A 13,173-nucleotide genomic window follows, 5' to 3' on the forward strand; every position below is an offset into this window, starting at 1 on the left:
TCTCTCTCTCTCTCTCTCTCTCTCTCTCTCTCTCTCTCTCTCTCTCTCTGTCTTGCTCTCTCTCACTCTGGCTCTCGCTCTTGCCTTCTCACTGAACATCATCCCCAACTCTGACTTTTTATGTCTTTTAATTTATTTATTTGGTACAGGGTCTCACTACACAGCTCAGACTCATAGTGATCCTCCTTTCTCAGCCTCCCCAGCTCTGAGTTCACAGGTGTGTGCCACCACACCAGTTTTGGCGGCTGGCACAACGTGCCTGGGGTTCTAGGGCTGGCATGCATGCAGTACTGGGGAACAAACCTGGGTCCTTGCACTTGCCAGACAGATGCTTAGATTGCTGAGACATCTCCCAAGCCCAGTGACCTTTTATTTCAAGACAGGATCTTGCTAAGTAACTAAATTGCCCAGGCTAGACTCAAATATATATCCTCCTGCCTCAGTCTCAAGTACTAGGATTTCAGGCCTGCACCATGATGCCTGGCAAGCGATTTAAATTGAATACTGGCTGTCTCAGGACACTGACAATCCACACTGGCAGGACAGTTCTGCATCCAGCAGTGTCGCTGAGTGTAGGCTAGCCACAGCCCCTGGCTACAGACAGGCCAGGCCCATCTCCACATCCTCACTGGGGTTGCTCTGGGCCTACCTGTGTTCCCCAAGGGACAAGCCCTCCTTGACTTCCCAGATGCATCTAGGCTGCTCCAGCCTTTCCTGGGACCATTGTGGCCTGATCACCACCCTCTCTGGACCAGCTGCCCACCCTGTGCCTGTGTCCTGCCTGTGGAACCTCTGTGCTCTTGGTCTAGGTGGCTTCGTGCAGGGCTCTGGTGTGGTCTGTCTTTGTCTGCTCTCTGTCACCTTGACCCCAAGGTGCAGAGAGGTGGATATACACCCCCAGTGTCCACCTCCTCCTTTGCCCAAATTGCCCTGCTGTCTCCTGGAACATGATGCTCAAGACTCACAGCCAAGCACCAGGACCTGCCATGCCCTGCAAAGAGGGACACATCACAATCCACTCCAGACAAGAATTTGGGGTGTTTATCTGGGGCTAGGTTCACCTGGAGGTCTAACAGTATCACCTGGGGGCCTTGGGGCCATATGAATCAGCTGAACTCTGGAGAGCCACAGTCAGCCACACAGCCAACCAGCCATGTCCACATAACCAGCACCTGACAGAATGCCCAACTTTGAGTTCTGGGTGACAAACTTTATGGCTGTTGTCACTCCCTGCTTCAGGGAGAATCAGGTGCTGTTCACAGCTCCCTGGTGAGAAGATACCAAGAAACTCACATCGGACCCTTCTGCACATTCACCTTTGTTAGCTTTGATTCCCTATCCTCTGCTGGGACAATCTGTAACTGACTCTGGTGGTGTCCTGAGGTCTGCAAGTCACATGAGCCACAGAGTGGGGTTTATTTGCTCTGAAAGCCCCTGAGTACTCTGCAAGCATTTGTCCAGCTCTTGGGACATTGCTCTGGCATGTGGCTTCCCCCTCAAGCCGGGCCCACACTGCCCCTAGAAGCAGAGACTGCAGGGGCCACCTGGATCTCAGAGACACCATCTGTCTTGCAGCCACTCCTTCCTGTGGTGTTGCTGTATCCAATCATTGCTGTCCTTACAGAAGTGGGAACATAGGGAAGCTTCAGTGTTCTCAGGAGCTGCCCCAACAGTGTTTTGAGCTGTGCTGATCAAATCCCACCAATGGGGGCAGTAGCTGTCACCTTTCCTCCTCAGGTGGGGAGGGCTGGGCTGTGTCACTGCAAGCCCAGACTTCCCAGAAGGCTTGTCCCTGACCACAGTTGGAAGAATAGGCTGCTGGCAGGCACAGCTGAGGAGGGGGCTGCACACAGGCTCCAGGCATTTGGCGCTTTCCTTTGTGAAACACCCCTGGCTCAGTACTTCTTGAAGCAGGAAACTGCTGTGTGCTTCACACCCTGAGAGAATGTCACATTCAGACGTGTGTGGGTATAAAATGAGGATTTCCCCAAATGAGCAAAACCTCAGATCTGCAGTTTCCAGAGACTTGCAGCATTCTAGCCAAAAATGTGAAATCTCACCCACACTAAGAGTCATGCTGCCATCAAGGACCTGCAGGGACAGGAGGTCCCTTTTTACATCTGTAGGACATCCTGTTGCCTAACAGAGGCAGTAGACTTCTCCACTCCTATGCTCCCACCCAAAACCCATGTGTGGCCAATCGCCCACACATCGGTGTGCAGAAGCAGAAGTTAGGTGGGCAGTGGCTATGCTGGAGTTTGTCATCCTTCCAAAGAAGTGATCAGCTGCCACCCCCAGGCCTCAGGACATGGCTCTACTGACCTCATAGGTTTTTACCATCCTCTTGGTCACCGCAAAGATGGGCTGGATGTTGTTTTCTGTCAGTTTGTGCACCAGCTGGCCCACTGATGGGTAGTCCTACAAAGAGGGGACACTGGCTTAGCTGGCCCCAGATCTGAGGGCCACCTGCTGGCATCAAACACCAAGGGCCAGAAGTACAGACTGTGACTCAGGCCCAGCTGGGCTTATGCCAGTGCCTGACAGGATCATATGGGAAGCCAAGCATGTGGAAATACAGCTGAGAAAATACTGAGCTGGGTGTGGTAATGCACCCCTACAATCTCAGAACACTGGGGGCCTGAGGCAGGTAGATGGCAAGTTCAAGCCCAGTATGGGCCACTTAGTGACTTAGTGAGATCCTGCCTCAAAAATAATAAAATGGCTGATATAGCTCAGTGTGAAGTCCCTGTGTTCAATCTTCAGTACTGAAAAGAAAGAGGTTGTGATGTATGTCTTAACATGATAAACATTATATGTAACTGCTCCCAATTTTTGAAGCTGTTTGGAATGTGGGCAGCATTTTGAGGTGTCTATGCTGCAGGAACTCCTGTGGTTGAGCCTGTGTGTGTCACCAGATGATCCTTAGTTCCGGGCAGAGGCTTGTGGATGGATGCTGTCCTTCCTGTCCCTGTTCAGGATTCCCAGAATTTGTGGGCTCCAGGTGGAGACCCCTGAGCTTCCCATCCCTAAGTCCTTTGTAGTACCTGTGGGGAGCTATCCAGAGATGGGGCCATCCCAGGAGTCTCCTGGGGGGGCTGACACCACCTTGGGAGGAAAGGTACTGCTTATGGCTGGGGGCAGCATGTGTTGGGTGCTGCCACACCAGTCACATCCTCCAAGCTAGAGTGGGCATCCCAGGGCCTCAATGTCCCCAGGGCTTGTTTTAGAATAGCTTCCTGCTCCTCAGGGTGGCCTGTACACACTATGTGCTGGCTGCTGTCCTGGGTTGCTGAAGGCCTGGAGGGACTCCTCCCCAGGTCTCCCCACCCTCCTGTAGGCAGCCAGGGAGGAAGGGTGAGGTGCTTACAAATTCATTGCTCTTCTTGTACATGCTGTCCTCCAGGTGGCAGCGCCCATCATTTGGGGTTAGGATGGCACCTAGCTTCCCATCACCTGCAAAGTGGAAGCCATCATCTGTGGCAAACACCAATAGCCGTGTGACGTTACGCCAGCCGATTTCCTCCTGGGGAGAAGGTGGTGGAATTGTCTGCCTCAGTTTCCCAGCTGAGCTCCCAGAGCTGGTAGGCAGTCTGGGGTCAGCACTGTTGCCCCAAGGTGTTCACAGCAGTGAGGACTGAGAGCGGGTAGCACCAGCCAGCACCCAAGAGAAGACCCTCATATGTGAGTGTATGGGTCCCCATACACCCTGGGGATGGGCTATAAAGCACAGCTGAATTTAGAAGAGGCCATTGTTCTTGGGAACATGTCTCAAGAAAAACAATCCCAAAGAAAACCATGGGCAGAAGTGTCCAGTGCAATGAGAAGCTTCCTAAGTACAGAAGAAGGAAATGAGGTCATAGTGGGAAGCTACAGCAGCCCTGGAAGGTCCCTGGAGGAAGCCATGCCTGATCGTATGTGTCATGAACCATGATCTGACACACAAATGCTTGACTCTGTGGTACGACCACAAATGCTCAGGCCTGGGGATGCTGGAGAGCTAGAGGCTGGCTGAGCAGCATGGTCTAGACTGAACGCCAGGCCCAGGATGTGGGTGGAGGAGGCACCGCGGTGGGCACCTTCACTGGAGCAGCCATCACCCTCCTGCATGGAAGGGAAGGGACACAGTGTGCTTCAGGAAGGGCTGGCCCGGGCTGCTCAGCAGCCTTCTGTGCACAGGACCTGTGCATGTTGATGCTGCCGGGAGCACAAGTAGCAGTGACATTTGTGGTGACTTGGGCACGCTGTTGCTGCTCACCTGCCTGGATGGCTGGGATGATGGGGCTGGGGGCCACTCTTCCCAGTCCAGGCCAGCAGGGGCTGGCCAGGCAGGGTGGGTGCCTTAGATATCCACAGACAGTGTACCCAGTTGCCAGTGCATGGGAGCCCCCATCTGGGGACAGTGGGGTCAGGCAGGGGCAGTAGACTCACCGGGCACACAGCGACCTGCATCATAGCATCCAGCCCGCCCTCCGGGGCATCCAGGTTCCCAGAAATCAACTGCTTTCCAACTTCAGTGCGAAACTGGTTGGAGTTGTCTGTGAGCTTGAGCACATGCCGGAAGGCAAAGGGTGGCTGGCACTCTTTTTCCTTGTTAGGGCAGGGGTTCCGCAGTTTCTCAGGGTGCGTGTTCACAAAGGGTAGCACCGTCTTGTCCACAAAGGATCCAAAGCCTGGGGACAGAGTGATCCAGGCTGTAGGCTCTGGGGGGACCTGGCCTCGGGTTCCCTGTCTTGTGGCCAGGTAGCAGGCCTGTGGGGGGAGCATGAGGTATACAAGCACATGTGTGGCTACACGTGTGTGTGTGTGATATGTACATATGTTTATGTGTGCTCTAGTACCTGCAAGCCTGACTGTGTGCAGGTACATGTATGTACAGGTATGCATATGTGTAACTGTGATCACAAAGTCTCCTAGCATATATTATGTGATATGTGTATATGATCATGTTCATGTATGAGCATGTAGCTATGAGCATGACTGTGTGTATGTGTGATGATTGGTGGGTGTGAACATGACTATATGTGGCACAAATGAGAGCACATGTGCATGTGTTGGGGAGTGCATGCTTGTGTTCCTCCACACAGAGAGGCTGGCAGAGCCCTCTGGGCAGTACGTGCTGGGATGAGGCACCCTCACCCTCACACTGCTGGGTCCATGGGCTTTGGTGACCATTTCAGTGCTGCCCTGGTCCTGGTGCTGCCCGTGGGGCTTCCACCCTGCTCCTGGGGACCTGTGCATGGGTGCAGGAGTAGCTGGAGAGGGCCTTACCAATGCGGCCAGACTCAGTGATCTCATTGAGAGCCCGCAACAGGTCACCACCCAGCTTCTTGACATTGATGAGGTCATCCAGCATGGAGTAGGACAGGTCCATGAGGTAGTATAGGTCGACGGGGTAGCCCTTGGCCCGCTGGAAGGTCACATTGAACTTAGCCGCCTGGCCTATAGTGGGGCAACAGGGAGTAGGAGGCACCTTGCATGAGGCTCTTGCCTTCTTTCCATCCCCTCAACTCCAGCCTGGTCCTCCTTTCATATCAGTCTGGACTGGGCTATGGGTTGGACACAGGAGTCTGAATCCAGGTAAAGACCAACATGCCCAAGTATAAAAGTGTCCACTTGCTGGGCTAAAAGTCTGCATCCACCCAACCCCACATGCTGGGACCCTCAGCTCTTCCCATGGCAGAACCCAGTAGGCCTTTGAGGGAGGAGCCCCGTCCAAGGTGGTAGAGCCCTCCTAATTGAGGCCCCGTGCACACCTGTCATTCCAGCACTCTGAGAGGTTGAAGGAGGAGGATTGAAAGTTCAAGCCCAGCCCACCTTGAATAATAAGTTATCCAGATCTTATCTCAAAATAAAAAAAGAACTAGGGACACAGCTCATTGCAAAGGTTCTGGGTTCAATTTCCAGTACCTTTAAAAACAAAAAAAGTGATTTCCAAATGGGTTGTTGTCTTTTCTAAAAAAGACAGAACCTTGGGCTGGCCAGATAGCTCAGCAGACTAAAGCATCTGCTTAGGCAGGTGCAGGGACCTGCGTTTGATCCACTGCATGCCATGCTGGCTCTGCTCCCAGGGCACACTGAGATAGCGACTAAGACTGGGCGTGGTGGCACAACCTGTAATCCCAGTGCTTAGGAGGCTGAAAACAGGAGGATCGCTCCAACTCTGATCTGTGTAGTGAGACCCTGTAGACTGTGTACTAAATACACAAAAACAAACAAACAAACAGAACCAAGGGCTGAGTGAGACCAGACATCAAGCTAGAGACAGCAGGTCTTGGAAGGACAAGCAGGGCTCCCAGCAACCTGGGCCACATGTGTTCCTTGATGTGCAGCCTATAGACTGGACCTGGAGTGGAGCTGAGCTTCTCACTGTAGAGGGCACCTGGCAGCTCTCAGCTGCCACCAAGCTTACCTGGTCTCAAGAACAACTTGACCTTTTGTGGGAACAGCTGCTTCTGGCCACCCCTTTGGTCCTCTTGGGGTTTAGCAAGGCTGCTGGGATTCATGATGTCGTCAGGTGCACAGCCCTTCTTCACCAGCTGCTCCCGGGTGTCACAGCGAGCAGAGTCGGGCTCTCCCAGCCCTGTGAAGTTCTGAGGGAGAGAAGTGGGGCTCAGGAGGAGGTGATGGGAGTATAGGCCTCCTGCTCCTGGGACCTGAGGACTTGGACTCTGCAGAGGGGCCCCCTTGATGGAAACCCTTGCTATAAATGAAGGGGTGATGGTTCCACATGCTGGCTACACAGGCAGCCTCTGCTGGGGCTCCAGGTCACCTTGAGCCTTGAGTCTCTGCAGCAAGGCACTTCCCATCCTCAGCAGGGAGCTGCCTGATGTCACCCAGAGCTGCTTCACAGCCTCAAGCCTTTGGTCAATGGGCCTCAGTCCCAGGGAATTGCTTTCCCAAAGGGAAACTGCATGTTCGGTGGGCATAGTGAGAGCCCCAAGGCATCCCGGGACATAGACCAGAGCTAAGGGCCAAGCCCTGTGCAGCTGTCTTAGGGCCTTCTCTAGCCTCTGGGGCTGGCTTAGGGCAACTGCTTTTGTCCTCATATGCCCCAGACAATGCTGGGGTCTCAAGCCACCGTGCCCAAAGAGAATAGAGATGTTTACTCCTGAGGCTAGGGAAGCAGGAGGGCACTCAGGGGAACCTGGGGTCCACGACACTTCTGCACCCTACCCTTACCGGTTTCTGGCACCAGGCGCAGCCAGGTCCTGACTGGACACAGTCTCGGCAGGTGCTGACCTTATACTTCGTGCATTCCTGAGAAAGGGCTGGAGACACAGCCAGCAGGTATGACTCAGGGACATGGGGGGCGATAAGCACAGGAGGAGGAAGAGACCCAGGGACAGGGAGAAGGCCAGGCTTGGAGCACAGGGTGCAGCTCCAGGGATTCTGCCACAGCCCTGCTACATGGGGGCCAAGGCCAGCATTAGTGACTGCTCCTAGCATCCTGGGAATGGGCATTCTAGAGGGCACAGGGCTAGCCTGTATGGTGGAGACCCGTCCCACACTTACCAGACCCAAGGCAGAGCAGCCCCAGGAGGGCGAACAGCAGGCACCGGTCCTGCATGTCCTGGGGAGAGAGGGTGGTAGCCTGGAGCCCATCCTGGGTGAGGGCTCCTCTTCCTCCCACCAAAGGGATGGGGGCCTGGGTGGGGCCAGCATAATGACACCCCAAGTCCCCATGCAGTCTCTACAGGTCCCACTGTAGACGAGCTGGGATGAGGGATTGAACAGCTGCTTCAGTGGCCAGGAATGATGGGCATCAGGCATCTGTGGGACACACACACCATGGACACACTCACACACTCACACATGCACTCACATGTGCACGCACACAGAGGTGGGTCCCAACCTGCTGAGGCCCAAGAGCTCAGTGAACAACCCCAGTGTGCGCTGATCCCCAGCTGGTCTAGGTCCCTGTGCAGGTGGCAGACCCAAGACGAGCACGGAAGCAACCTTGAGCTCTGGGTGGTACAAGAGCAGCCTGTGCTTCTTTTCTTCACCTCAGCCTCTGCCCTGTGACTCTCTGGCCTCTGGGCTCTCCAGCCCATTCCAAGAAACGTAAGTGGCAGCCCTCCCAGTGTCCTTGTCTCAGGAAGGGTGGAAGGGCTGTGTGGAGTTCTCTGGTGCAGCCTGGTCCACCCCCAGATGGGCACCACTTCCATATTCTCTAGTTCTGTCCTACCTGCCCAGAGAAATCCACGGTCCCCCTGCCACCAGGGGAGGAATAACTGAGGCCTAGCAGGGCTGGCAAGGATTGCGCCCTGAGCCAACTATGGCCTGCCACCCTCTTCCAGAAGTGTCCAGGGCATCCCAGGCCTTGCCTCCTGGCTCGATTTCCCAGAGGCGAGAGCTCTATGGTGACAGACCTGTCAGTGAGCAGTAGAGAGGCCAGGGTGGCAGGAAGTGCCTACAACACAGAGACTGGCACCCTCTGCAGAAGTGCAAGCTCCTCCCTTGACCTCAGGGGCCCAGAGCCCAGGGCTCAGACATAGCCCACCCCCAGCCACTGCGCAGAGCACATGGGTCACTGCCTCTCGTGACAGTGCTTGCTATTGTGGCCTACGCCTGAGCTGCCGTAGCTCACAACCAGCACCCTCAGGATTAGGGCTTGTCCCTAGTAAAGGTGCCAGGCCCCCACCCTGGAGGATAACAATTAGCATTCAAGATGCCAACCCACTCCTGGTCCTTCCCTTTCAGTGGAAAGCAGAACTCGCCCCTTCTGGCTTCCTGGATGCACTAGCTGGAGGAGCAGCTCCAGTTCCCGAGATTTCTCTTTCCCCATCCCCAGGGTGTGGGACTCAAGCCAAAGCAGCTGTGGCCAGTCCCCTTTCCCTCTGTACCCCAGAGTTCCTCATAGCACTTTCTGGGGACCCTAGTGTGTCCACACTCCTGCCACTGCTCTGAGCCCTGGCACGGGTCCTGGGACCCACAGGCTGCACTGTGAAGTCCACCTTCCCCCTCCTGAAGCCAAGGCCACTCTGGGTAGAGTGGGGAGCAGCCCCAGGACCATTTAGCCATGGCTCTGGATGGGGACTTATAGCCACAGCCTGGAATTCCCTGCACCCACAGCACTCATGACAACTGGCATGGAACCCATTCAGGTTCCTGAATGGGGAAACTGAGTCTTAATCAGCAGCAGGAGGTACAGTTGAGTGGCCCATCACACTTATGCACCCCAGGGCAAGGAGCAAGGCTTGGTTAGAGCAAGGCTGACCATAGGCCACAGGAAGCTGACCCAGGAGTCAGGCCACACCCCAGCCACTTGTGCTCCGAGATGGATAAAGGCCAAGCTCCAGGACTGAAGTAACGCCAAGGCCTGGCAGCCAGCACACACCCCCACCCCCACATGCGGAAGCGGAGGGGAAGAGCGAGGTTTCCAACCACTCTGCCTCAGTTTCCTTCATGTGACTGGAGCTGACCACGGGGCCATCCTTGGAGGGTAGGCTTAGTTGATTGTGTCTGGAGCAACAGCTGGTGTCTGGCATGTATAGGGTCTACTCAGTGGGCTGTGATGGACATAAACAAGGAGGCATCTGGCCACTCGCAGTGTCCCCAGCACCTAGAGGACAGGTGTGAGTGCCTGTCTCCTCCAGCCCCCAGGCTTTGACCCCAGGCCCCATACCAGGACACAAGGCAAAGCTGGACCGATCAGAGGCCACCTTGAAGCCAGAGCCCCTGGCAGAGCTACCTTGACCTTGGCTTCTGATAGGGAAGTGCTGTTGAAATTCTAGGAGTAGGCTGGGGAGATAGCTCAGTGGAATAAGTGCTTGCCCAGCAAGCACAAAGTCCTGAGTTTGATCCCTGGTACCACACACACACACACACACACACACACACACACACACACACACAAAAGTGAAACCCTAGGAGCTCAGGAAGTGGCCAGTGTCACCAAAGACCTCATCCTCTCCTCAACACCAAGAGAAGAATGAAGCTGGAAAAGCCAGTTCTGAGACAGGAGAGGGGTAAGAAAAGCAGCATGGTCTCCTATATCTGGCTTTTCTCACTGGTCTCTATCTCTACTGGGACCTCCACTGTCACTGAGCTTCTGTCACTCTCCTCCAAATGCCAGCATATGGCCTCACCGGGTACTGTGTGGCTACCAAGGAGCAGGGCTGATGCTCTGTAGGCCCTGGCCCACTGTGTGGATGCCCAGGCCCAGAGGCCAGCTCAGGATGTCATGCCAGGATCTTCTATGACCAGTGCAGTAGTAGGGACAGCAGGTGGGGCCCACAGAACCCTGGCCTAGCTATGCCACATCCTCTCAACACACAGCTCCCTGTCTCCTGCCGGACACCTGGCTCTGTGTGGTGTGGAATGGAACCCCATCAGTCTGACTCCAGCTGCCAGGGGACTATGGACAGGTCACTTCAACTCTGGTCTCTGTTTCCTCCACTGTGACAGAGTGTGGGGTCCCTGGAGGGCAAATCTGACATCATGGCAGGGCCATAGGACCTTGATATTTGCTTACCCACAGGTGTAAGGACTCCAGAAGGGGTCAAAAGAAATTTAGAGATGATTAGTATTTGAATCTGACCACTGAGAAAACCAGACTGCCCTCCAGCTGAGGAGGCCTCATCCCTTCACTGCAGGCCTCTGACCACTCCTACCTAAGACAGTGCAGCCCCAGGAAGGACCAGATGGCAGGGCTGTGGCTTCCTGCTCTGTGGTTATGGGTTAGAGAGGCAGTCAGAGCTCTGTGCCTCCTCTTCCCCTTGGCAGCACAAAGACCAGCAGATGGTGACGTCTGGGGCTCCACAGGTGTCCACTCAGGTCTGCATGATACTGGACAGAGGCCATCAAAGCCTGGATCCCTGGCTACAGCCTCTTGGCCCTACCCCTGGGGGTGTCTGGACATCTGTGCTCTGGAAGGAGTGGCTCAAGGAGGCCTGGCCGGCATATCACACACAGCAAGTGGGGTGGGGGTGCTTCTCTGCAAGGGAACCTGCTGGACACTGGGGCTGCCAAGGACTCTGGCCAGGCTACCAGCCATCCCTGCCCTGGAGAAGGTTACCCTGCCAATGCAGAGGCGGCAGAGATACCTTGCCCCACACCAGCCATCCACAGCCAGGACTGGTGCCAGCCCTATCAGTGATGCACACTCTGAGGGGGTCACATGGAGAGCTGGGTGGGGCCCAGTATGCAGAAGAGGTAGCTTCTTTGTGGGGCCAAACAGGAGCACTGAGCAGAGGTGTTGCTGCCCCTGTGCTGCCCTCTACAGGGCCAGCCACGTGCAGGGCACACTGCTGTAGAAGCATGGCTTTCTCCCACAGTTCTGGGGCTGCCCACTCCAACAGTCAAGTGCTCTTCCCCTGCTGGTCACCTGAAGAACATACTGGGGCCTGAGTGGTCAGAGCTGACCCAGCAGGGGCCCCAGGTGTCCCTACAATGCCATCCCCAGGGAAGCGAGTTTTGAGTTTCTTTGAACCAGAGAAACTGAATCCCAGCCCTTTCCAAAAGCAAGCTGACCCCTCACCCACCCACCCACCCATGGGAGGCAGCCCCTAGGCCATCCTGCAGAGGGCCCTGGATTTGGTTTCTGATCCAAGAAACTCCTGAGACAACTGCAGTCTGTCTCCTACACACCTTCTGCACCGACACTACCATGCTTTAGTGCTGGTGGCTGGAGACAGGAAGTCTGGCTCTCTCCAGCCCTGCCCCTGCCTCTGACTCCTGGTCTTTGTCCCAGGCACCTCTGCCATCCACTCACCTGCTCACTTGAGACCTGACCTCAAAGGACCCTGGCCCCTGCCTGCCAGGGCCCTGCAACCAGATGGCCACAGGTAGCCCAGGACAGATCCACCCTATGCCCGAGTCATGTGTTCTGCAGGGGCAGCATGCTCCAGGCAGCAGAGTGCCAGGCAGCACACATCCCGATGCAGCCAAGCACAGGGGTGCTGGCTGGGTCCTTTCTGAAAATGTGAGTCCTTAAGTCACCCATTGTCAGCAGCCAGGTGGAGACTAGCACCCTCTGTTCTACTTCCTGTCCACTCCCGAATCTCAAGGGGCCTCCAGCACACAGTCCTGTGATGCCTCCCCAGGGAGCTAGGTGACAGTATGCTTCCTTGGCCTATAGCTTGCCAGGCCCCTGCCTTCCTGAGTGCTATCATCCCTATCACAGCTGCCCCTCCTCCCCCTGGCTCCAGGAACCTCAAGGAGGGGCCCTTGTGTCCTCTATATACCTGTCCCTATCCCTGAGTCTCAGGAGGGGGGCCTGACCCAGACAGTCCCCAGTTGGGGACTAAGGATATGGACAGGACCCCCAGGCTGATCCCAGGGCAAGGGTTTCCCAGTGAAACACAGCTTCCTGGGTAGCAGAAAGCCCACCCTGAAGTGTCCCCTCAGAGGCCACCAAGGACACAGGGCCCTCACTCACCACTTGGTCCCCAGAGGCCTCGGCAGTGTCGGGTAGGGTTTTGCCTGCTCCTTGCCAGCTACTCAGTGGTTGCGTCTTGGGGAGCAGTGGGGCCCGGCAGGGAGGCTGGGCTTCCTGTTCTCAGCTCCTTGAGGAAGTAGTGACATTGGTGACATCGGCTGGTTCCACCACACAGGCCCCCACCTTGCACTGTGCTCCACACTTGCGCCTGATGCGGATGTCAGAGAAGGGCCACTGAGCATGGCGACCAAGCACTGAGGGTGCATCATCGCTGCAAGGCAGAGCAGCAGGAGTGAGGGCAGCTAGGGGGACAGCGGCTCAGGGCCTAGGGGGTGGGGACCCTAGGCACAGTGGGCAGGGACTGGGGCCGCTGGATTCAGAGTCCAGAGAGGGGCTCAGTGTGCCCAGGAGCCCAGGTGGGGATTGTGTTGCAGGGAGCTCGCTGATCGAGGACAGCAAAGGCCACTGTGAGCAAGAGGAGGGCGCAAGCAGATCCTGGACAGAACTGAGGCCCCGGCTTAGGAGGGGACACAGGAGGACCAGGGACACAGGTGAGGTGTGACAGTACCATCTGTCCCCAGAGTTTCAGGGACAGGACAGCAGGAATGTAGAAGAGAGGCCCAGATACTGAGGAAAAGAGAGAGGAGATGTAGAATCTGGGGACAGGGCCTGCATGGCAGGGATGAGGGCCAGGGTCGCTGACCAGCTGCGCTGGGATGAGGTCAGCGAGGTGGATGAAGACGGAAGGGGGCTGATTGCACCTACAGAAAAACAAAACCCAAACATCGTAGGCA

The 13,173-nt window shown here is 55.9% G+C and overlaps 1 protein-coding gene across 2 annotated transcripts in view; it reads right to left on the bottom strand.

Moving 5' to 3' along the window:
• The window catches only part of Itgb2 (integrin subunit beta 2), a 20,899-nt gene extending 8,375 nt beyond the window's left edge, over nt 1-12,524 (bottom strand). The window contains exons 1-8 of one of the 2 annotated variants that reach the window (XM_023715911.1): nt 12,380-12,524; nt 7,513-7,570; nt 7,180-7,268; nt 6,410-6,590; nt 5,269-5,439; nt 4,429-4,670; nt 3,368-3,523; nt 2,323-2,418 (exon numbers count right to left, since the gene is read on the bottom strand). In XM_023715911.1, coding sequence (XP_023571679.1) covers nt 2,323-2,418; nt 3,368-3,523; nt 4,429-4,670; nt 5,269-5,439; nt 6,410-6,590; nt 7,180-7,268; nt 7,513-7,567 — 990 coding nt within the window. In that variant the 5' untranslated portion in view covers nt 7,568-7,570; nt 12,380-12,524. The remainder of the gene's footprint in view (nt 1-2,322; nt 2,419-3,367; nt 3,524-4,428; nt 4,671-5,268; nt 5,440-6,409; nt 6,591-7,179; nt 7,269-7,512; nt 7,571-12,379) is intronic. The other variant, XM_023715910.1, reaches the window with a different exon arrangement.
• Nucleotides 12,525-13,173: the final 649 nt, after the last annotated feature.

Source organism: Octodon degus, unplaced genomic scaffold, assembly GCF_000260255.1.
Source record: "Octodon degus isolate 3935 unplaced genomic scaffold, OctDeg1.0 scaffold00045, whole genome shotgun sequence".
Classification (NCBI taxonomy): domain Eukaryota; kingdom Metazoa; phylum Chordata; class Mammalia; order Rodentia; family Octodontidae; genus Octodon; species Octodon degus.